The sequence below is a fragment of the Pezoporus wallicus genome, unplaced genomic scaffold (genome assembly GCF_028554395.1).
Source record: "Pezoporus wallicus isolate ANWC-B61680 ecotype Strahan unplaced genomic scaffold, APGP_CSIRO_Pwel_v1 contig_3058, whole genome shotgun sequence".
In the NCBI taxonomy this organism is placed as follows: Eukaryota; Metazoa; Chordata; class Aves; order Psittaciformes; family Psittacidae; genus Pezoporus; species Pezoporus wallicus.
The window spans coordinates 5,149,757-5,174,809 of record NW_026641153.1 but is presented as its reverse complement, the minus strand read 5'-3'; the positions used below and the strand labels follow the sequence as shown (position 1 = coordinate 5,174,809).

General features: G+C 46.5%; 2 protein-coding genes across 6 annotated transcripts in view; one reads left to right on the top strand and one right to left on the bottom strand.

Moving 5' to 3' along the window:
* The first annotated feature begins 2,092 nt into the window (after positions 1 to 2,092).
* On the top strand, positions 2,093 to 10,659 carry TMEM243 (transmembrane protein 243). 2 transcript variants are annotated; one of them, XM_057422471.1, is made up of 4 exons: positions 2,093 to 2,249; positions 8,318 to 8,368; positions 9,180 to 9,284; positions 10,481 to 10,659. In XM_057422471.1, the coding sequence occupies exons 1-4, from the start codon at positions 2,172 to 2,174 to the stop codon at positions 10,601 to 10,603; spliced, it is 357 nt and encodes a 118-aa protein (XP_057278454.1). In that variant the 5' UTR covers positions 2,093 to 2,171; the 3' UTR covers positions 10,604 to 10,659. The 2 variants fall into 2 exon arrangements, with proteins under 2 accessions (XP_057278454.1, XP_057278456.1); XM_057422473.1 differs by lacking the exon at positions 2,093 to 2,249 and adding an exon at positions 7,826 to 7,857.
* Positions 10,660 to 11,349: 690 nt separating this feature from the next.
* The window catches only part of DMTF1 (cyclin D binding myb like transcription factor 1), a 29,737-nt gene continuing 16,033 nt past the window's right edge, over positions 11,350 to 25,053 (bottom strand). For 3 of the 4 annotated variants that reach the window (XM_057422461.1, XM_057422462.1, XM_057422459.1), the window contains 8 exons: positions 24,217 to 24,445; positions 22,399 to 22,550; positions 20,610 to 20,825; positions 18,184 to 18,269; positions 17,281 to 17,439; positions 16,088 to 16,468; positions 13,122 to 13,269; positions 11,350 to 12,324 (listed from right to left, as the gene is read on the bottom strand). In XM_057422461.1, coding sequence (XP_057278444.1) covers positions 12,215 to 12,324; positions 13,122 to 13,269; positions 16,088 to 16,468; positions 17,281 to 17,439; positions 18,184 to 18,269; positions 20,610 to 20,825; positions 22,399 to 22,550; positions 24,217 to 24,445 — 1,481 coding nt within the window. In that variant the 3' untranslated portion in view covers positions 11,350 to 12,214. The other variant, XM_057422460.1, reaches the window with a different exon arrangement.

The following is a 25,053-nucleotide window of genomic DNA, read 5'->3' as shown; positions in this document are numbered from 1 at the left end:
AGGGGAGTAGTTGGAAGGGAGGTTTAGTAAGTTTGCATCCTAAAGAGGTTGAGTCAAGCACAACCCTCCCGCCTTGGCCAGAAATGTGAAAGGAATCTTGAAATGCCCTAAACAAGAGAGAAATGATTTTGTCTCATGGAACCCTCCTCCTGTAAACTGTGTTTCTCAGTGCCACCAGCTGACACCTTCACCTCATCTATTAACTGTTTATTGATGCCGCTTATGTCCACATAAGAGTTTGCGTTTTTCACCACAGTTCATATGTGTTTTGGATTTGTTCTCAATGACGGGTAATTAGTGAACAGATGTTGGAAGAACACTGTGTCCCTGTCACACAGAGCTGTACCTCCAAGCATAGACACAGTCACAACGTGAGGAACTCCCACAACCACTCCCTTCCAATGCCTCATCACATCACTGACCCTCAGCCTTTAATCCCATCAGAGCCAGGGGCTGCTCATGAATAAACCAGTGCTGAATCACGAGTGCACAAGCACCCATAAGGTCTCTATGTGTCAAGAGCACTTGGCTGTCAGGAAGCCACATGGGATTTATGCTCCTGAGTGGCTCAAGATGACATGGAGAGCCTCTCCACTGAACCCTGAGACCCTCCAAACCAAACACTGAGCATGGGAGCAAATGCTGGAGCGGCACCGGGGGACTTTGTGACTTCCCACCCGATCCTTCAGCTCAGGATGGAGTCAAGCTCTTGAGGATCTTCCAGCATTGCTCCAGTTTAATACCTTCTACCACTGAAGTCAAAGTGGCACTTTGGTCTTCCAAGTGTGTTGACTGCCAGGGGATGAGTGGGGATGGAGTACACAGGATGTGCCCTGAGGCCAAGCACCTAAACCACTTCACATTCAAACCACTGAGAGGTTTTGTAAGGACAAGTGACTGTGTGGCCAGGATGGGAGTTCCATCCTGCCATGGGCAGAGCCCCATGGGGACCTGGGTGACAGGGGCAGCTGTATCTCAAAACAGGACAACTGTGGATACCTGTGACTGGTTTTCTCCTTTCCGGTCATTTTACCTGCAGGTCCAGCTTCTGCATCTTTTATACCCAGCAGGAAGGAAACCTCGCTGGTTGTGCCTACTGAATTACACTGATGTGCCAGGCTGAACGGGGCTTGGAGCAACCTGCTCCAGTGGAAGGTGTCCTTGTCCGTGGCAGAGGGCTTGGAACTAGATGAGCTTTAAGGCCCCTTTCAACCCAAACCAGGCTGGGATTCCATTTCATCTTCTGAACAAGGAGCGCCCTGCAGAGAGGTGTGAGTTAGGTGAGGACAGGGTCAGAGCAGGAACACCCTTGCACTGCTGTGGCCCAGCACAGGGACAGTTGCTCCCATGTACCCAATTTATGGAGGGAACACATGTGGATGTGCAACTGGGAACATCGAGCAAGTCCAGTTTCAGCTCTGCCACCAGCGACTGCTTGTAAAATAAAGTGAAAAAATTAGAGGGAAAAAAAAAGGGTAAATAAATAAATAAAGAAATAATCATTAAACCAAACTAAAATAAAAAATGTATTAATTTTTATTTTAAATTTAAAAACACAAAAAAGGGAAAAGTAAGACTAGAGTAAAATAAAATAGAACAAAATAAAGTAGAATAAAAGAAAAATTAAATTAAATGAAATAGAATAGAATACAATAAACCAGAACAGAATACAGTAAAATAAAATCTTAATTTCCCCGAGTATCACCCCCAATGGTGAGATTCGCTTAAATTACACAGCTCTGCTGAGTTACACCCCACCCCACTCCACCCCACTCCACTCCACCCCACTCCACTCCACCCCACCCCACCCCACCCTACCCTACCCTACCCTACCCTACCCTACCCTACCCTATCCTATCCTATCCTATCCTGTCCTATCCTGTCCTGTCCTGTCCTGTCCTGTCCTGTCCTGTCCTGTCCTGTCCTGTCCTGTCCCGTCCCGTCCCGTCCCGCCCCGCCCCGCCCCGTCCCCAAGGCAGCAGTTCCCGCGGATAGCTCCTCGTGACCGCGCGTAAACCCCGCTCTCCCCGCCCCCACCTCCCCTCCCCTCCCCTCCCGGCGGCGCGCGGGTCGGGGGCGTGTCCGTGCGCGGCGGGGACGCGCGGAGCGGCGCGGGGACGCGCGGAGGGCGTTGAGGCGCAGCATGAGGGAGCAACCGTCGCCGCGGCGGCATGGAGGGGTTCACCGGCCGCGGGTACGGCACGGACGGGCTCAACAACCGCCCGCTGTTCGGGGAGACCTCGGCCAGGGTGAGCGGCGAGCGCGGGCACGGCGGGGCCCCCCGGGACACAGCGGGACCCCAGCACAGCCCCGGGACCCCCGGAGACAGCGCCGGGACTCCCAACACAGCCCCAGGACCCCCAAAGAGAGCACCGGGACCCCCCAGACAGAGTCCCACAACCCCCAAGACAAGCCCCGGGACCCCAAACACAGCCCCGGGACCCCAAACACAGCCCCGGGACCCCAAACACAGCCCCGGGACCCCAAACACAGCCCCAGAACTACCGGTACAGCCCCGGGACCCCCAGATAGATCCCGGGACACTCCAATAGAGCCCTGGGATCCCAAACACAGCCCCAGGACCCTCCAATAGAGCCCCGGGACCCCAAATACAGCCCCAGGACCCCCAAAGAGAGCACCGGGACCCCACAGACAGAGTCCTGCAACCCCCAAGACAAGCCTCGGGACCCCAGACACAGCCCCAGAGCAACCACTACAGCCCCAGGACCCCCAGATAGGTCCCGGGACACTCCAATAGAGCCCTGGGATCCCAAACACAGCCCCAGGACCCTCCAATAGAGCCCCGGGACCTCAAACACAGCCCCAGGACCCCAAACACAGCCCCGGGACCCCAAACACAGCCCCGGGACCCCAAACACAGCCCCAGAACTACCGGTACAGCCCCGGGACCCCCAGATAGATCCTGGGACACTCCAATAGAGCCCTGGGATCCCAAACACAGCCCCAGGACCCTCCAATAGAGCCCCGGGACCCCAAATACAGCCCCAGGACCCCCAAAGAGAGCACCGGGACCCCACAGACAGAGTCCTGCAACCCCCAAGACAAGCCTCGGGACCCCAGACACAGCCCCAGAGCAACCACTACAGCCCCAGGACCCCCAGATAGGTCCCGGGACACTCCAATAGAGCCCTGGGATCCCAAACACAGCCCCAGGACCCTCCAATAGAGCCCCGGGACCTCAAACACAGCCCCAGGACCCCCAAAAGAGCACCAGGACCCCCAATACAGCCCCGGGACCCCCAAACAGAGCCCAGGGACTCCAGCACATGGACCCTGGCAGACGTCTTTTTTACAGACCTCGCCCCACAGCCCTGGTGAGGAGCAGGGCCTTGGGGTGCAGAGAGCGCCAGGTGTGGGGGACCCCCGGGAGGGGCTAGGGTCACCCCAGGCTGTGGCCCCCCATAGCAGGGCTGGGGGCTGCAGCACCCTCGATTGTGTGTGCCTGGGTCTCGGCCATTGCTTTGATGGGGATGGGGTGCAATGGGATGGGGGCTGTTTGGACTTTCCAAGTACTTGGAACTGCTGCTACAACGCTAATGTTTAGTAGAAATACAAGTACAGTGATTCCAGCTGAATTTAGGGGTGAAACAGGAATGGTGTGGGATGGGAGGAGGACAGGCGGGACATGTGAGAGGATCAGTCGAGTGGGGATGGCTCTGATGGGGAGTGCTGGTGCTAAGACAACCTTTGCTGGAGCAGTGCCCTGTGCTGGGGCTGTGGTGGCTGGTTCTTGGTCAGGGATCTGGGGAAGTTTCCAGGGATGGGGACTTCAGGGACCGGGATGTGCCATTGGAGCGGGCAGTGATTCCAGCAGCAGAGACCCCAAACTCTCCAGCCCAGGTCAGGCCTTTGATCCCTGATCCCTGTCTTTATCAGCTCACAAAGTAAGTAATAAACATGGGATGCAAATTCCAGATCCTAGGCTGGAATGGGGATCTGATGTCCTACATGTCATCCGCTCCTGCGGCTGCTTTTGGAGCCCATTGCATAGGCCCAGTGGTGGCCATTCCTGTGTCCAGTGGACATAGGGTCACTGTGCTGGCTGGGGTGGTTTCATCCCAGACTCCCTTGGTTATAGATGGATACTGGTGATGTCCAGAGCTGGAAATGTTCCATCTCGGGAATGGCAACACTGAACTTTGCTGTGAAGCAGGAGCAGATTTGCTGGGAGAAGTGTGTCTGCCCATGACTGGCTCTGCTTATGCCTGCAGGCGATGGCTGGTGCTGGCACACCAGGACCCTCTGCTTGGGCTGGCCATGAGGCCACGGGGATGGGCAGGGGCAGTGTGTGTGCCCCAAGCACCCAAAGCAGGGGTCTTGCACCCTGGCTGGCATTTGGACATGGATGTAGAGATGGGGATGCCCTGTTCTTCCCACCCTGTGTCCTCCTGGTGTCCATGCTGGTGGCTTTGGGGCTATAGCGGGAGCTGTGCAGTAGCACTGGCTTCCTTCCCTTGCCATGGTCCGGGTGCTTCACCCTCCCATACTGGCTGCTGAGGCACTGGGGACAAGCTGGTACCGAAGGAGTTTGGTGGGATGCAGGAGAGTAGCAGCAACGCGGTGCTGATGGATGCCAAGCACTGTGGATTCAGCTGTGGTTACAAGGGATGCAGCGCTGGCAGTAAGCAGGTATAAGGTGATGCAAAGCAAAGGCACAAGCAGTGTAAGGTGGCAGAGATGGAGCGTTGCAGATGCAGGACTTAGGAAAGGAGTTGGAAGTGGGAACTGCTTGGGCTCCTCTGTGATGGGAGCCTGTAAATGTAGGTGGGTGGGTGTTAATTGCTGTGGGTTGGATGCAGAAAGCAAAGGGAAGAGCCTGAGCAGCTCGAGATGGGAATGAGGAGCCTTCGAGGGCACAGCAGCGTGGCCCTGAGCAGAGCTCTTTGCACAGGGAGCATACGCTGTCTGCTCTTCCATGTCGTTTGGCATGGGATCACGGTGTTCCCTGTGGCTGGGATTGCTGCTGCCCATCTGCACTTGCTCAAGTAAGTCATAAAAATGGCTTCTCCATCATGCCTGCAGAGTACCACCAGGTACCTGCCCTCCAGAACCAGCCTGCACCCTTCACCAGGCTTCTGCCAGGGCCTTGTTCCCCACGGGAACAGTGCCCACAGGACACTAACCTGGAGGATGCAAGGTGCTGAGCTGGAATGGGGTGAAGAGCAAAGCTGTTGCTCTGTCAAAGCCTGTACAGCGGGCACAGTGGTGCAGATACACCCTCAGTTTTCCTGTTGCAGCCATGACCCAGATCCCAAAGGATCCTGGCTTGTGCCCTCCTGCTTTGTGAGGATGCTTCCTGGCCTGCCTCCCTTTCCCAGAGGCAGCTGGAGGGAATCTCTGCCCCAGGACAAGCCTGATGCCTCCAGCCACTGCAACACCCTCCCTGGAGCAGGAGGAGAGGCAGAAAACCTCCTGTGTCGAAATGCAGCTTGTGCAATGCTGGAATTCATCGCCTGTGGGGAGCAGCTTTGTCCCAGCTGAACTGGGACCCCCATCAGCTGCAGGGCTGGGTCAGGAATCGGCGTCCATGTGTGACCTGCGTCCTCACTTCTCCTGTGCATGCTGCTTTAGTCTTTTCTCTATAGCAGCTACCATAACACAAGAGATGGAGAACAAACCCTCCCTGGATGGGAGGACACTCAGCTCCTCACAGCCCGTTCCTGCTACCCACAAGTGTCTGCCTGGGCTGTCGGACACAGCATGGAGGTGAAAGGCTCCGTCATCCCCAATCCCTTTAGCTGCCTTGGCCTCTGCTTGTGTATTTTTAACCTTTTTGCTGTGCTAAGCTGCCTGGGGCTGAAGTGTCACTGGGCACTGAGGAATACAGCCACTGGCTGCTCTGCCAAGCCTGGGATTTCAGGATCAGTGGCTCTAATCCGTGGAGCCTGAAATACCTTCTTCTGCTGGTGGAACGTTGTAGTGACCACAGGTGTAAGCATGGGGAAGGGGATGCTCTGACCTGCAGGGGCTGGTTGCCACTGAGGGCATCTATTACTTGGTGGTGTGGGATAAAGGGTTGCTGTGCTGGGGGGATGCTCTCATTGAACACCACATAAAATAGGCAGAGATAAGTGCTCTGTGGTCACCTCTGGGTCCAAACCCCTCATTTTCTCTTGTCAGACCAGTCTCTGTCATGGTAAACAGGTTGAATTCTCCCCATATTAAAATTGTCACCATCCAAGTCTGTAGTTAATTAGGAGAAACTTAATCATGGCTGAGTGTCTGGTGGTGTATCCTGTCCATAGGTATGTGACCATGTGTCCATCCCTCTATGGCGCCCTGGTTGTGATTTTGCTCGCTGGCTTAGCCGTAGTGGATGGTGACCCACTGCTGCTCTGCAGCTGGCTCCTTGGCTTTCCTGCCCCTTCCTCTGCTGTTCAAACACCATGGTACAAAGGGAGAAGGGACCCAGGTGCTCACCTCCTGCCACCCCTTGTGTTCCTGACCTGCTGAACCAGAATGCAATCTCTGGGCCCCTTCCATAAAGCCGCCTTGTTGGGCTCCACTGGGTCTGCAGAGCAAACCCGCTGTCCTCTCCTGATACCAGAGTCGGTTTTGGGGGTAAGGACTCCTCCATGTCTAGATTTAGTGACATGGTTTAGTGGTGGCTTTGGCAGCCCTGGGGTGTTTGAGGATCTCAAAGTTCTTTTCCAGTCCAGTTGATTCTATGATTCTATGAATGTATTTCAGTTCAGGTGGAGGAGCTCAGCTGAGCTGTCGTGACACGCTCCCATGGAGGTAGGGTACTTGCGTTCCCCTGGGTTTATTTCTCTTGGTTTGTTTTTGGGGTGGTGGGTACCTTGTACATGGCTCCACGGGGCTGTTGTGCTATTGCCAACACTGTGTATGGAGATACTGGTGAGGAAAAGGTGTTTGTGCCTGGCTAGTGAGGACCTCGCACAGGGGATGCTGGTGATGGAGTCACTGCTGCAGACACCACTGTACCCCCATGGCTTGGGGCTGTAAGAGCACAAATGGGCTGGTTTTATGCCGGGGTCTAACAGAAGAGGTTTTAAGGGGTCTGCTGCTGGCTGTGGTCCTTTACTATGGGGATGAACACAGCATCTGCCTGTCACTGAACCGCAGGCTCAGGTACCTGAGCTCCACCGAGCCTTAGGTCAGGTCTTGCAAGAACATCTCTGCTCTCTGCCTCATCCTCTTTGCTCTCTGCTTTCTTCTCCTGCCATGTGGTACTTCATAACCTGGGGCTTCTACAACTCTTCTTCCAAAATGCAGTGCTAGGAGGGAATATGGATGCAGGACCACGAGGAGGGAAACCTGGGCTGCCCTCCCTGCCGGCTGGGATGTCTTGGGCAAGATGCTGTCACTGCTTGAACTCTTTTCTCCCTTTCCTTTAACCATACCCAACTAATGATATAACTAAAGATACAATCTCAGTATAATTAATTGAAATTCTGGGGGTTTATTCTCTGCACATCTTTCCTGCTGTAGCTGCTTTTCTAGTGTTTTATTTGGGGTGTTACACCTGACTGAGTGTAACCCGCTCTGACTTTGGCCATAGATGTTTATCCTCAGAGCAACACCAAGAAGAAAGGGAGGAGGAGGTATCCCAACAGGGGTGGGAATGTTCTCCTCTTGCATCAAGGCATTTTTTTACTCCAGTGAATGCATCACTATGGGGTCCTGCCCTGGGCACTCACACAGCTGAGTGTCACTGCCAAACCTGATGCCATCTGGGGTGGGATCGTGATGCTGACACCGAGGGATACCTCTTCCCAAAAGGTTGTCTCTTCCCAGCCAAGTGTTTTATGCTCATGGAGAACCACAGAAAGAAGTAGGGGGGAATACATGTCCATCCTAGCAGGGCCCCCTGAGGTGTGTTCAGGTCTGGTGGTGTTGGGGGGGGATGTTTGAGGTGCAGGGAACATTCCACCTCCTTGCCACAGCCCAAGAATTCCCACCTTAGACAATATCAAGCTATTAGTTCTGAGGCTAAAATAAGCTTTTTTGACAACCTCCATCTGTCCATTCCCACTTTTTAAGAAGGATTTGCATAACTGTAATTATTTGGATGCAGCAAAGAATCCAGTTGCCAGTGAGCAAACCTGCTGCACAAGGACTTGGTCCCTACAATCTCCCTGAGCTCCATGGAGTCAGAGGGAGGGAAACCCTCCTGCGTGGCACAGCTGAGCAGGGAGCCTCGATGGTGCTGCTGGGTGTGCTGGGTTTCACATGGGTCCTGGCTGATGCTGTGCTCTCAGTGTGGTTGGTTACCAGTCTGTCCTATGTGGGTGTTTTTGGCACGACAAGTGTAACCATCCTTTCTTCTCTTCAGGACAGAATCATCAATCTAGTTGTTGGCGGCTTAACGTCCTTGCTGCTTGTTGTGAGTATCCCCCATCCCATCCTGTGTTTCGTGCCTCCCTTAGGGGATGGGCTAAAACCCAGAGTTCCTCCCCAGAATGGGTGGTGACACTTCACTGACCCAACAGGCTGTAGTCTGGGGCCCAGGCTGTCCCTTTGAGGCACATCTGTATTTTGAAACTCTTTGATAACAGGAGAAGGACAGTACCTGACGTCAAGCCATGTTTTAAGATCTGTCTGCACAATAAAAGCCCCAAGTCCATGGGCAGATTGTCCTTCCCCAGCTGGATCTGAGGCTGGGCAAGTGCTTATGACCCAGCAGAACATGTTTACTTCTCTTTACTTCCTTCTACTTGTAATTTATTGCCCTCTATTTATGGCTTATAGAAGTTTTTCCAACTTGTCACTCTGCCGAGCTCTGCATTCCCCAAGCTTTAAAGACATTTAAAGACAAACCCAGGGCCATTGTGACTGGAGAGCACCAGTTCTGTGGTCCATGGTGGCACCATCGTTTGAGAGAAGGCATGCCAGTGGAAAGCTTGGCTAAGCGATGCTCCTACATGGGCAGTATACACCCCCGTGCCTGCTGGCTTGCTGGGTGCTTGGAGGATGTATCCAGCAACAAGCCAGAGTAGCAAACCAAAGCTTTCAGTGTTGTTTTCCACCGCTCTGAAGTCTGTAGTTGTGCAAAGTGGTTTACCTCCTGAATTTTACATCTGCTTCCAGCTCTTCACGGGTGGGAGTTAAAAAGCAGGGAGGGAGGTAAGGATGTGAGCGCTGTGGTACACCAGCATCCTCACTGAGAGTCTTCATCTGTGTTTGCCTCCACACAGGTAACTCTAATCAGTGCTTTTGTCTTCCCGCAACTACCTCCAAAGCCTGTGAATGTATTTCTTGCTTTCTGCATCTCCTTGTGTTGCATCTCTGCTGGCATACTTGTGAGTACCACCAAGTTGGCTGTGTGAGCTTTTGAGTTGGTGAGAGGGGATGAATCTGAGTAAGATCTGCTCGATGTGGTGCCACCTTTTCCACACTCTCCTAGAAAGCCTTCCTGCCTCCATAAAACAAGCTGACAAAACTGTGGTAACAGTTTTGCATTGAGTGCAGAATAAACGTGTGGACTAAGCCAACTTCTGCAGAGCAGCAGTGATGCAAGACTTGTCACCTCTGTGACAGTGACATCTGTAGCTGCCAGTGGGTACATGAAGTAAGAAGCCAGGGAGCAGAGCAGTGGATTGGGAACAAAGGTGGATTATGCTGCAGAATACCCGGGGTGGAGCAAAACACTTGAACTTGAAGTGGTGGGGCCAGCCAGGCACTTGCAGAAGTCAGGCACAGGGCATGAGTTGCAGTGGTAGGAAGCTACAGATGGTGGCTTTTCATCAGGGTGGTACCAGAGGTTCCTCTATTCAGCAGTTGTGGCATCCCAAGAGAGTTGGTCCTAGGCACTGGCAAAGGGAACTGGCAGGCCAGAGTTCATAGAACAGTGTGGGATGGAAGGGACCTTCAAAGACGGTAGTCCAGCCCCCCTGCCATGGGCAGGGACATCAGTGGCTCCCTCTGCTGTAGCATTCACACTCGGAGCATTCTCCTCACCCTGCTGTGACCTAGAACAGTCACAGCCCCGAGCCTCTGCCCCTCATTGCTGGATAAGCTGGGAAGTTGCTCTGTGGTGCCTGGTAGGTGCTGGGTTCTGGTTCACTGTAGCCATGCCTCTGCCCAAGGTAAGACAGTGCAGTGCAAAACCTGATGTTTGTCCTTATCCACCAGCGTGTAGCCAGTTTTGAGTGTTTTAAAAAAAACAACCTGCCCACCTGCAACAGAGCTGACAACACAACCCACGTCTTCATAGCTAACCTGGCACCCTGGTTTTGCAAAGAGCCTGTTTTGGGGAGAAACACCTTGCCAAATCCTTCTTTATGTGTTCCTCAAGCATGCTAAGAAAACAGGTGGTATTTTTTCATTTAATTGTTAAGAGAAGTTGCAGGATTCTACACCTGGTCCTCTCTAGGCAGGTGAAGCTCAGTTGTTTTAAAAGGCAAAGAAAGGTCTCTAAGTTGCCAGTTCAGTTACCACAGAAGGTTTCCTCAGGAGTACCTGGCCTTTTAAAGTAATACAGACTCCTCTCTTCTAGATCTACTGGTATCGACAAGGAGACCTGGAACCTAAATTCAGGAACCTGATATACTATATATTGTTTTCTATTGTCATGTTATGTATATGTGCCAACCTGTACTTCCATGAAGTGGGTAAATGATGGACATCGGGAAGCCCCAGCAGTGATGCTGAGGCCGTGTCAGACTGCTTTTAGCTCTGCTCGAGATGTCGAAGTGAGGACTATCAGCCTGAAAGGCAAGAAGTGGGTTGTGCAAGGATAAATCAGTACATGATTTTCATGTAAATGTATATGTAATGTCCCTCTTGGTCGGGAGAACTACTGCCGTAAGATGTGACATTCTGCTTTCTTTTGAAGAGCTCTTGTTGCGCTTGATGAACATTCCAGTTGTGCTGATGGTTCAGAATGGCACAAGCTTTTTCATTTTGGAAAAACAAAACCCCCTTCATTTTTTATGACTGTACAAACTGCAGCACTGCAGAGGATCTGTAGCAGTACAAATAAATGGCATCTTACAGTTCCATAAGACAAATACTCTTTATTTCGTTGAAACTGAATATACAGTTATTTCTGTTCCCTAGGCAACCATCTGAAACTACAGCTTATTTTTCCTCATGTTAACAAAACCACAGACTGAAAAAAAAGACCCACTTTGGATTATGAAGAACTAATTACGGAAATAAATAAAATAATTTATACAGGAGTCTTTAGTTTCTGTAGCTTTTTCTCTCGATTCCCTAGCTAAAAGGCTGCTGCTCAGCCTAGTGTCTGTTTCAAAACCTTGAATTACTTGGCTTCCTCTGCCTTGGGGCCCTATGCCCAGCTCCTCACAGAGCTGTTTCTCCAAGACACCCTGACACCACCCCCCATCCACTAACTTGCTGCAGAGGTGACTGGTAGTGTCATGTAAACAGCGAGAGAGAAACTGTTCCAGCCTACTCACTACAACCTTCAAAGGAGTTACAAACTTGTGGGGGAGGCTGGTGGGTCCCGGTAGCTTCCCTTTCACACAGCCTTCCCTTTTGATTGAGCTTGCTGTAGTGATGAAGGAAAATTAAAAGCAAAGAAGAAGGAGATTTTTCACAAGTGGTCTTTCTGAGCTCTGCCTGTTGCCAGCAACGGGCTCCTCAGGAACAAGCAGACCTGGCAAGTCCCATAAGCTTCTGTGTCTTCTTCCTAAGCTGTACGTGCACTGAGCCAGGTGAGATGGGAATACAAACCATTTTTCTTCATGATGCTGCCCATGCTCCCTGAAGTCTCTGATGGAATATATTTCTTCCTGAAATGTAACAGTCTCTCACTCCATGTATCACAAGAGTCAGTAAGTGCAGAAATCCTCACCCATTCTTCATGAAACGTGTGCAAACTAATTCTTGCTGCTGCACTGAGGCTACAGTCCACGATCTTTGACTTGCATCCAGTTTTCCAGATGTGCAGTCCAAGCACATCAGTAACGCGTCGGATCCGAACTGACCACGTGGATGCTACCAGTGAGCACTGCAACAGAGGCTCTTTAGAACACTGAGACACCCTGGCTGAGACACAGTACACCAGGCTTCAGCTGGCTGCACTGTGACCCTTTACAAAGGAGGTAACCAGCCTGAGCAGAGAAAGTGCACTGTAGTCATTTCACACTGGAAGTTTCTGTTTAAGGACACAGACTGACTCCTTTCTTTGGAAATGCGGCACAGGGTTGTAACTGATTTCACGATGAAAACATGGTCAATAGAAAACGGACACCATTTCTGCTTCTCAGTGACAACTCACTAAATCTTCAACATCCTTTGAATTTTCTGAGTCAGGACTGCCCAGCGATGAGCCAATGATGTGGGACCCATCTCCGTGATGCTGCAGGATAGGATCTGTCAAGAGACACAGTACATCAGAACTACTTACTGTGCCATTATAACAAGATGTAAAATACACTTAGCAGACAGAATTGCCATCTGGAATTTTAAACAACTTTAAGCAATATTGCTCGCACTGGGCAGTTCTCAGTTTCTAGTGTCAAGGTAAGCTATGACTAATACAGATGCAAACGGAGTCACATTTGGTCCTATCAATCAGTGACTACTGTATCAGGCCTAGTGCTGATCCTCTGATGGCTCTACAAGGAGATCCCTCCTCTGGAAAGCAGTATTTATTAGGTGCAGCAGTGGGAGAACGTATCTGTGCTGCTTCCAAGCCTTAGACGACTCTTGGCACTGGGAAGCGTGGCACAAGCTGAGTGCTGTGCAAACACTCCCCCAGAGAGCCCAGCCCCTCACCATGAGAGGCATCAAGTGCATTTCTGATGCCTCTGGTTTTCTCTCAAATAAGAACTAAGTTTCATTCAAGCACCAGGCATGAAGAAATGCCACTAAAGAAGGAGTTACTTATTAGCCTGTATGCATTAATTTCAAGGCTCAAGGGTGATGGAAACAGTTCAGCAGCAGATGAAGCAGCTGCTGTTCCAATGCTTTTCTCACAGGGTTAAGTGGGACTTTCTTCCATTTCTCCTGCTACCAGCTGGGTAACCAACTTGCTTAGTTTCATAGCAATGACATGGAAAACTACTTAAGGGAAAGCAAGGATCTAGAAAATGTTGTTTACAGGAACTCTCAAGTGCCATTTATGAATCCTACCTCTGGCATCGACCATCTGAAAGGAACTGTCGTACCTGTTAGAGTTGTCAGGGGCAAGACTGATTCACTGTCTATATCATCTGTTGTCTGGATAAAACCATGGGAAGAAGGAACAATAAGCACAGTCTCATCATCTATCGTAGGCTGATCAACTTGTTCTTCTATCGTTGGAGAACCCAGGTCCTGCACAACACAGAAGAAGAGGATGTGAGAGTGTACCCTTGGTAGCATAAACAGAAAAACCTGCCTTGCTCAGCCACACTCCATAGTAAGCAATGGACTCCCTGGATGAATTCTCTCTCATTAAATTGAAGTATCAGTTTACCTCAGCATTTATAGAGCATGTTTCATCTAGTGCAGGCATCTAAAACAAGATGAGAGGAATTCGAACTTGTGAGCAGCATAAGTGCAGGAGAGACTGCAAGGTGGTGATGAAATGTTCCCTTTTAAGCCAAATGTTTTGTGTACAAAGAGGAATAACTAAACTTCTCCACTAATTGCTGCCTAGATGTTCTGAGATATTGAAGCATACCTTTATAGTACTTACCAGCTGCACAAACTCAGTAGCTTTATCTGAACTTAGTATTTAGTTTCACAACCTCTACATGTGTCAAGTTTTAACTACTGAACACCCAGCTCAAAAGACCCATTTTAATCGCTGGGTCTTGCCTGCCCTCTCACTTGCTGACTGCAGGTTGGCTCCAAACTTTTTTAGCTGAACTTCATGACATAGAAAAGTTGTTAACACGCTGATTTTTAACAGGTACAAGTTGTCAATACCCCTGGTCTCTTCCAGTCCTGTAATAACTGCTCCTGCTGCCTCTTCCTGGGCTCTTGTAGTACTGCAATGGCAATAATACATCTGGCTTACTCACTGCCACGCCACACTCCATCACAATCCTGGTTCTGCAAATACAGTGAAGACATCCTAGACAGTACTGCCAGAATAAGCAGAGGTGTTTGGATTCCAGTTTGTGTGCATGACATGCTTAAGGTTTATGATCTTTAGGGTCCCTTCCAACTCTAACCATTCTATAATTCTATGAATCACTGATATAGAATACTAGCAAATGTTGCTGGCAGAATGGGGGGTACCTGGACTTACCACTCTCTTCAGAGGCAGCAGGAAATGTCTGGGAGAGGTTACAGCCCTCTCTGTTCAAGAAAATCCTTCCGTTCCTCCATCTCACAGGGTTTCTTTTAGGAAAACTTGTTCCCCTATATAGCTTCACAGTATTTTTATAAAGGCACCTGCCAAAAATCTCCTTCCCCAGTACTGCTGAAGGGGAGCTGACTACCTGTGCTGCAGCTCAGTGCACTTGACTTGGTCCTGATGTGCACCCATTCACACAAGGTGCTGTACACCTGACCTGCAGAAGCAGCTTTCTGCTGAGCACACTGCAGGACCTGCCCACGACAAGCAGTATGCTGCAAGGCTTGAAACTGGGAAGAGGAGGCGTGAAAAACTAAAGAAGCCATTGTGGCAAATGGGCACCTTTCCCAGCCAGAAATAAAACCCTGCAGCATGACTGCCTGCTTCCCACTACCCACACCCACAGTGACAATACTGTCAAATGCATAAAAATAACACTGACTGAGAGAAAGCAACATGCAGGCATGTCTTCTAGGGTAACTTTTCACTCAGAGTTACTCACGGCCGGTTCACTGTTTCCTATAATTCAAACACACATCAAAGTTGAATCTGACTAGAAGTGTAAAGCAGATTAGAATTACAAACTCAGTTTGTTGTACTGTATAGCAAAAAGTTTAGTAGCTCTTTATATTCTGCTTGCCGTAAGTGATTTCTACAAAGTGTAACTGGGAAGTAGGTTTATAGCAAAAATTTACTAATTCTACCTTGAGAGGCTGCAACTTTAAACTGAGAATAGAAAGCTGATAGGCTGCCCCAGCTGTTGAGAATCTCATCACAACTGTATCAACCATGAGACAAGAAAGAGGAAAGTAAAACAATAATCCCCAGCTTTGGATGTATTCAGGATTCAAATGCTTCTGCAGTAGCAGACTGGTGAGAGGTACACCTCTTTGTAAAGGCATAATGGATGTGCAGTCTCTATTAGAAACTGTTTCAAAGCAGCAGCCTAACAAAGGCAAAGCCTATCAACAATGGATTTTCAAGTCTGATAAAGCAGAACTACAGCAGCTATAGAGCACTGTGGTTTAGAGAACAGGATGGGGTATTTAGTTTTAACTCATCTTTTTTCACAGTCTAACCTGCTCAAGTTTCTAAGGAAAGTATCTTCCACCTACTAAAGAGAGTTTTCTTCTTTGTAGCATCTCTATTTTCCTTGACTTACTCATTATCATAGTTCCAGCAACTGAAAGATGGAGGAATTTAGTATAAACAATCCAAATACCTGAAATCAGTGGGATAAACTCATTTCTGCATCTCATGTGTGGGAGTGGAATAAAACTGAGGGCAAAAACAGCTTAAATGCTTTGAATTCCAATTTAACAGATATTTTACTGGAGTTCGATGTTTTGTAGAAGTCCTCAGAAATGGAAACTGTGATGCATCTCTGTTACTAGTTTCACAGACCAAAACCTAAATATGCTACCTCACCTCCCTTGCTCAGCAGTCTATCTGCCTGTAAAATATGTGTTGGACAATTAACAGCCTAGTTTAAAACAGCAGAATCAAACAGTAATCAGATGAAGTTGCCAATAATATTCCTACTTTCCACATCATCATGCAAAAGTACCCTGAGTAGTGAAGCAACTCCATAGCTCCTGAGGTATTCCATGTTCCAGATGAAGTCAAATAAAAGCTTTAGTACCAAATTAAATGTCATTGCTTTCACACCCATAACATGTTAATGAAGCTCAAGGATAGAGGGTCTGAACAAAACACTCAGAGAACCATGATGTACTTGAAATCACTGACAGATTTCATATAAATAGCTTAATGCAAAGGTTGAAGATACAATGAAATTATTATCCATGCAGAAATGGGGAAAATATCAAGTACCAGGCACTCCCTTACCTCAGTAACGTAAGTGCTGGGTAAATCAGACTGTGTGTCCTCTTCCTGTTTCAGGCTGGCATCTGAAATCTCCTCTTCAGTTCTTACCATAACTCCATCCATCAGTTCACTACTATTCCTGCTGCTGAATTTGGAGGCCTCATCTTCATTGTAGGCTGACTGTTGGTCACTCAGCTTGGACTGATGGATGTCTTCTGGGAAGGTATTCGTTTCTAGGGTTGGAGGATCTGTCAGATGAGCCGACTGAATGTCTGAATCAACAGCAAGTTCTGCCTGAGTGACAGAGGAGGAGATATCTTCGGCAGTCACGGTGCGGATTATGACACTTGGTGCGTGGCACTGCACTGTGACATTGTCACTTGTATTTAGCAAATGCTCTGGCTGTAAGCAGTATTTGCAAAGAGACAAACAAAATCCACCGAGAATCAGAGACTTTCCTCCAAGTATTTTCAAATCTTAGACCAAATAAAAGCAAAAGGATTCAAAGAACTCAGTACTAAGTGTAATTTAGAGTTTTACATATATACTTTGCCTAGAAAGGTTGAACCAGATGACCCTTGAGGTTCCTTCCAACCTGGCATTCTAGAATTCTATGATATATATAGTATGTCACCCAGGTCATCTCTTGACCTTCCCTGGCCTTAAATGATGAAATTCATAGACTGAATTTAGTGTCAACTGTTCCTTTAAGTCACAAATAAATAGGCAATATGAAAGAAGCAACTGTTCAGGTGAGGATCACTGCAGATTCAAAAGATCATTTTTTTCCCCTGAATTTTACATCACTTTTATTGTTCTATCTTCAGTTTGCTTCCCTTTCTCTCCAAGAACAAATAACACTGTCACTACTGTACAAGTCTTGTGAACACCAACATTCATTTGCAAGTGTAACTGGAAGCTGTAACAGGAAACTAGTTTTGTTTCACTGGGGAGCAAGCCACTAGATTGAGACACCTTATTCAGCTACAGTAAGCATGAAGTTGCTCCCTAAGCTGTTCTGAAGCAACCTGAAGTTGCTTTTTACAAACAATACACAAAAGTTCTAACTCTACAGTATTTTAAGCAAAATAACACTGTTACAACTTAAGAACTACTTTTTTAATTTCACATGCACACACACAGGGGCCTGCATTGTTCTGTTCCCCTCCCCACACTGCCCAGACTCCGGTCTTTTCCCGGCTCAAAATACGTACCGATAAGGCGTGAACTATGATCTGTTCTGGGGAGGCTGGAGCAGCAGCAGCTGTTAGGGTCATGGTAGGACTAGTCGTCAGTGTTAGAGGAAGGCCTTGGCTTGAGCTTGTCTGTAGTAAGTACGTACCTGGTGTGCCAGTCGGCTGCAGATGGAAAGACTACAGAAGACAATGCAAGTTTAATACACAAACACACTGCCTCCCTAGGCCATGCTCAGAGCATGCTTGCTTACACAAACTAGCTACCTGTAACTCTCCTGGAAAACAAACAAATCCAATCCCTACTGTTGTACTGCACTGAGAAGTAGAAACTCATCTACAGGCTTCAGCTACCAAGAGAAGTATTAAGGAAAGGACCTTAAGATCAAGTTCCAACCCCCCTGCCATGAGCAGGGACACCTCACACTAAACCATGTCACCCAAGGCTCTGTCCAACCTGGCCTTGAACACAGCCAGGGATGGAGCATTTACCAGTTCTTTGGGCAACCTGTGCCAGTGCCTCATCACCCTCACAGTAAAGAATTTCTTCCTTATATCCAGTCTAAACTTCCCCTGTTTAAGTTTTGACCTGTTACCCCTTGTCCTACCACTACAGTGCCTAATGAAGAGTCTCTCCCCAACATCCTTACAGAGAACAACAACAAGCACAAAGGAAAACTTCACATCAGTAAAGCATTAGGATTTAAAACATTTAACCCCACTTCATATTTTACTCCACAGCCCTAATGAACACCACTTTTAGACATACATTTTGCTCTGAACTTTTACCTTTTAGACCTTGTAACTTTCAACTTGAGAACTGTTTTTATTTTGGGGGGGAAATGCACAGTTCCATAGTCTAAGAAGTAGCTGTGCCTAACTGAAAAAAGCACAGTAACAAATATCAGTTCTCTTGTTACTTACTGGAAGAATCTCAAAGGTCTGTAGTGTTCCGCTGTTTAGTGCTATTGTCTCAGAGTCAACAGTAGCAGCAGGGGAATCAGTTGAGGCTGCAAAATGAAGAATAGGAAGTATGTATGTCAACAGGTTTCAGCCTTGCAGAAAGCACAATGTACTATAATTGCTACATAGCAGGGTACTGTTAATTCCAGTAAGAGGAAAATGAAAACTGTCTGCAATCCTAATGACAAGGTTCTTCGATTGGTACCCAAGATACAATACTATTTAAAGAGGGCATTCTAAATCCAAAAGAGCAAAAGGAAGAAGGTATGGTTTTAGTGCACAGGGATAAAGGTAAGACAAATAGTTATCTTATGTGATCTAATTACTTTTGTAATGAGATTTATAAGAGGTTTTGGTGCAATGACAGCCTTTGGATTATGTATTCCTTGTTTTAAACTGATGTCAGGGTCTTTCTGTATTTTTAACCTTTTCTGCCCTCCACAGTAAGTCCACCACTGCTGAAACATCAGATGCTTTTCAAGATATCTGCCACCCTGTGTGTTATGATTGCAGTGTACAGAAGCTGTCAGTATTCTTACTACAAGTGTGTAATTATTTATGCAATTAGATCCATTAATTCTAAAAGTAACAAAAAAGAAGCACTAAAACCAGTTTTGATATCAGATATTTCAAGATCATCACGTCTGAACAGCTTGTACCCACAGATTTATACTACATCAAAAAAACTATTCAGAACCATAATTATGGTTAAAAATCTCACAAGTTTTGGGATGCTGGAGGCAGAGTAATATTTTGCCTGGGACTAATTTCATAAATACATAAAAAAAAGGGCAAGAGATCTACATAACAACAGCATTGCTCCAAGCATGGGAAACCTGGCCATCTCAGACTCTGTGGCTTCAAAATAGGATAATTTTGGTCTCTTAAGAAGATACAAGCTCCAATTTTGAAGCTTTTATTGTTGTAGTGGCATGTTCAAGGTTTCCTGCTGCAGATTTCCTGGTACCTAGTAGCAGACAGCTGTAAGGTGTGGCCTGTCTGTTACCTAGGCAGTTATGTTCATAAAGCTTACAGGAATTACCCCTTTGAAACCCTGAGCCTTCTATCAAATGCAGCTGAAAGTGGCTAACAGGTTCAGCTCTCCCAGTTCTGGGGAAGACACAATACAGAATTCACTTTGATTACATGAACAGAAATTCTTCGGGAAAGCTGACTGAAATGGGGAAAAGGCTTGTGAGGCAGACAGGGGCAAGTGGCATCACAGAATAACCATTACAGGATTCAATTACAAAGGACTAAAGGTTACACAACACCAGCACATCTTGCCTGCTCACCAAAACACAACAGCTTTGGCCAAGCTGGGTTGGGAGTCTGAGACCACTGATGCATTACGATAGGTAAAAAGTTCCTGGCTTGGTGTTGTGTGTCATTCTAATTACAAAATAGATCAGATAAAATGAAGCTGACACTTAGTAAGTAGATTTAGGTAGAATAATGTAATGAAATTATAAAGAGAAATTACCAAATGCCTATCTAGTCACTGAAGAGTCAGTTCTTAACCTGATGAACTAATTTTGCAGTCAGCAAGACTGAAGCACCAAGTTTTCCTAATGAACTTCATAAATGACAAACAATGCAAACCAGTACACAATGGCGACCACAGGCTGCCCATGGGGTGACTCAACTAGAGGGACTAGAGTCACTAAGTAAGATTAGTTACAAGAATAAGCAGTAAACACTACAATCAGAATAGACCTGGTAATAAATGTTCGATAATGAGCAAAGTTCATCCTTAAGAGCACAGGAAGCACCAATTTACAACACAATAAAGTGGTCAGAGGGGATTATCAGTGTGACTCAGCAGCTAACACCTTCCAGAGTGATTGTGCCTGGAAATAACTCCGTAATTAAGAGCAGGACTAGAAAAAAACATTATATGCCTTCCCTTGAGTGTCCTTCATCAGAACTCAGGGACAGCAGTGTATGTATTTTACAAAAAGAGATCTTGTACAATGATATTCACTGTTCTGTACAAGAGCTACCAGAAGAAACTTAAGGAATAACCCTTATTCCTTAAAAATAGATACATGTTGCATCTTCATTAAGAGGCTTATGTACTGAAGCCTTTCCAAAGAACAGGTCATACGGCAAGCTCTTGTGTGCATGCAGACAGAGAGACAGCTACAGCCCTATGTGCAGGTGCTCCAATGGCAGCTTCTTGGTACTACTGTCACAGGAACAACTACACTTGCCTAACAAAGTTATAAACAGGCAAATGGAATCCAGAAATCCTTAATGTGAAGTTATGGAAACACCAAATAAGATTGAACAGTATTCTTTAAGACATGCCCACTCCTCCTTCACCATCTTAACATAAGAAAGCTGTAGGTTTCATTAGAGGACAGTCATTTGTTTCAGCTACTTACAGACATGGGTAATCTGGACTGGAATCTGCAAAGCTGCCATAGGGCTTGGTGCATTGCCTGTGTTCTCCTCTAAGCGAGCCACCCGAATCTGCACGTGCTGCACCCCCGAACTGGGACTGGTGTTTGGTAATCCACTTCCAGATTTGTTCTCCAAAAGCTGGTGCCCAGGGTTGTTTTTTTGGTTCTCATGGAGCTGTTTAAGACCCTTTATCAGCACTGAGAGAAAGAATACTCATGCTAAAGCACACTGAAGAGGCACTCTTGAAATGCTGCATGTGAGATTTACAATGAAACAAGTAACCAAAATCCTTCTGAATCACGGAATGGTTTGGCTTGGAAAGGACCTTAAGATCATCCAGTTCCAACCCCCTGCCATAGGCACGGAAGCCTCACGCTAGATCATGTCACTCAAGGCTCTGTCCAACCTGGCCATGAATTTGGAACCTTAGAGAGATATATCAACTAGAAATGCAGCACATACATAAACCACATTTACAATCAACTACTGGAGTGAACTTGATTTTCTCAAGGAACCTAGACATTTTAGGATGCTTGGGAAAAAAACGAAAAGCTCCTAAAATTTTGTAGCTCTCCAAAAGCATGCATGGTATATCCCCAAGCTACAATCAAGTGTCACTAGTCATGTAATGCTGCTACCAGAAATAAACCCTCAGATCTTACAAAACATGGAAGCGGATTTGCTCAAGAGGTGTCACTGATAAGAGGGAGCAAGAGAGAATTAATCTCACAGTGGTTAACCTACATCTCTTCATCAGTACACGAAGTAGCCCACTGCTACAGTAAACCCACCCACCTTTCTTCCCTGTGATCACTTCAGTTCCACTGAGAGACCAGTTGACTTACATAAGGTTACAAAGGCTGAGGCCTCTGTTTTCCTAGCATTCAATACAGCAAAGTGCTTAAACATCTCCCACTCTTGACAGCATGACATTTTGTCTGGGAAAAGAGAGTGGAGCCTGTTGATTCAGTGGCATATTTATATTATGTTATTAATTATTTGGTACAACTGCTTATTAACGTATAGTAAGTGTAACAGGGCTACCCTCTTGACTGTAGCCTCCAGACACAACCAATACGTAATCACAGCAATGACCACAGCAAAAGTGTCCATTAAATTAAACCTTTAATTATAACATGATTAATCTCACTGATTTTTTTTTCCTCTCCCCAAGTCAAAATAAAGGAGGACTCAAGGTCATGGAGACTGAAATACCCTTTGGCCAAGCACTAATTTCTCCAACCAAGAATGAGAAAATGCTATGAGAGGTGTATATTCTCAATTCCTCCCCTCCTCCTCACTGCATAGATGGTAGTAAATTTACCTTCTGTCTACAGCAAAGGTTCAGTACCTCACACAGACTACATTTTAACATTTTAAAGGTAACAGATCTAACCTGAGGTGATACTGTTAGGCTGCAGATACATATCCTCTTCCACCTGAAGAGGTCACTGCCCTCCATAAAAAGATCCTCATCATCATCTGAGATCTGCCAGCTGAGCTGCTTATATACATGCTCTCACTTAAACCCAAGTGAGGTTAAGTTGGTGTACAACTAAAGAGTACATTTTACATCAGCTTGGCTTGTTTCAACTGAAACACTTAATGACTGCAATCCAACCAGCAGATCCAAGGGGCCCGTAACTTTCAGCAAAGGAGCAATGTGCTCTTTGGCCAGCAATGCTGTAAGTAGACAACAAAATGCACGCTTATTCCTTTGCCATTTGTGAAAGGAGCTTTCAGAAGAGAAGTGTGCAAGTAGTACATTACCAGGGAATGAAACATCTTTGTGGTTTGCAATCTGTCTTTTAATGGTCCACCATTTACTCCGAAGCCACTGTGGTGAGCGGACACTACTCCATCCTTCAGCTAGTAAATCCCAATTGATGTCATTTTCATCAGACACTTCAAGTTCCGCTATCCTGGCAGGATACAGAAAATATTTACCTGTTAGAAACTACCCTCCAGCCTGGAAGGGGTGTTGCACATCTCTGGTCTCGTCACACGTAACAGCAGCAAAATGGCATGCTAGTGAATAGTCCAACAGAGCTCATGAATCGACACAGGCTTCCAAGGCTCCACGCTGCCAGAGGTCAAGCAGAATCATAAACAACAGAAGATGGACTAGACCTGTTACATGATCCAGCCTATCTCCTTGCCATGCAGGATTATTCTCCCTATTTACATAGACATTAGGACTTTGATCAGATTATTGTGAAGCATTCCAAGTGGTGGTACTTGCATCTTTTCTCTTTGGAAAGCCATTCCCCAAACACATCTTCAAGGCAGGAAACACTTCCTGAGATTCATTCTGAACTTTCACTTACTTAATTTCATGTTATGATATTTACTTCTATTTTCTCATCCATCCTTAACATAGATTTTTGCCTCCTCTCAGATGCTTCCTTGCCAAAGCAAATGAAGCTAACTACAGTATAGAACAGTTCCTCCTAAGTCAATCCCATCAGACTCTCTAGGTAAGGGACAGTCTTCACATAATTTTGGCACATGTTATTCACACACTGGATTCTACCAGAATCTGTCTGAATACTACACATACCTCTGGGCTGCCTCCACCTCATCTGTATGTGGAACATATGAACAAGAGATGAACAGTGACAGAGGAAAAGATATTTTTGCAAGTCAGGAAAAGTTCTCTTCACAAACCAAGCAATAGCACTCAAAACTTCCAGACTTAAAAAAAAAAAAAGGGGGGGGGGGGGGGGGCGGAAGAAACAAGCTACCAAAACCAGCCCTGCAGGATGAGTTAAGGATTCATAGACAGACCAAATCAGATACCATTTGTACACAAATACTAAGAATTCTAAGCAGCGCATTCTGAAATGTGGAATCAGATTCCTCATCTGGAGTTCACATCAAACAGCCTCAGTAAATCAGTGAAAACTGCTTTGTAAATAATGCTTAGATTCCCTGGATGCCTTGTTTATTTATTCCCACCCAAAACTATTAACCCATAAAAAATCCACTGGCTAAAAATGCCTGAGTTAAAGGCACTCAAAATGGTAGGAGGACTGGAGAGAGCAAAAGATTTCCAAATTGCTTTCAGGTTGCCAGTTCAAATGTAATCAAACATGTTGATATTCAATTAGTGTTTGGTGGCCTACATGAAATTAATTTGCACTCTCAGTTTAGTTCTTTGCAGACAAGATGTCCACATCAGAGAAACCACTATTACACTTGACCCTTGCTGGTCATCTTAGCAGAGAGGCCAAGGACTGAATGGGCAGGGAGACTGAACTACCCTCCAGTTAAGAGTTAAAGCGCACTGGTGGGGCAATGTGTGGGAAGCTTGCACGGTTGCTGCCTGTGCTGTACCTTTTCTGTGGAATAAAGAAGATTTAAGTCTCCAGGGTTTTCAATCTGACACCTTTCACAAACACTAACATTCACTAAAAAAACAACAAAAAAATTATGTTCAATAATTAATCTCTGGGAACTGTAAACACAGCAGTGATTTTTGGTGGGTTCTAGAGTTTTTAGTGCCTAAGAAACCAGCAAAATGGACCCCAAGGGAATCCTGCTAGTGTCATGTGTTACAAACCTTTAAAAGTAACTAAATCAACAAACCTCAAGATGAGATTTATTTCATCTTCCTTGGTCCACTCAGTACCCCCACTTTGTTTCCAGTTGAGATAGTTGAGCCATTTAGAGCGGCACTGCTTTTCAGAGCGTGTCCCGACCCGTTCTGCCACAGCAGCCCATGACACACCTTGTGTGACAATGTCACCTGGTTCTGTGCTTGTCAGCTCGTGCACTACTTCTGCTAGTCTTTTTTCTTCCTTCTCTGTCCACTTTCCTGAAAGAGAAAAGCAGCAGATGCCTTGTTGCCTTGTTCTGATCCATAACATACCAACAGACTTTTATCTTCAGCACCTAACACTTTATTTCAGATTGATTTGTGAAGAAAATGTAACTGTTCTTACTAACCAACAATATAAATCAATTCTTTGTTAGCAAATGCGTAATTGCATCGTTTCATTGCTTTGCTGCCAAGTTCCTTTCCCTTCCTCTCCCAGATGAATGAAACCACAAACAACTTATCAAGATACTGATCGAAGCAAACTGGTCCAAGCTATGTGAACTGTGTATTTGTTAAGTAAATTAACCATGCAACGATTTACCATCCAGTAATTACATGAGATCTGACTAAAATTTCCTTCCATTTGGATATATACACTACAAAATAAACAGTACTTTACTCCTAAAGTGAATCTGTCTCTTAATTGACACCAAATATACACTGGATGTTTATAATCATCAAACACAAGGGAAAGTACTTTCTAATTTACCTCAATAAAATATGCTCTGGTGGCATAAAGGTATGATGGATAATGGATTGCAAAAATAAACTGAGTGTTCTGATCTTTAAGAAGTGAAACTGGAGAAACCTATAGCAAATATGTG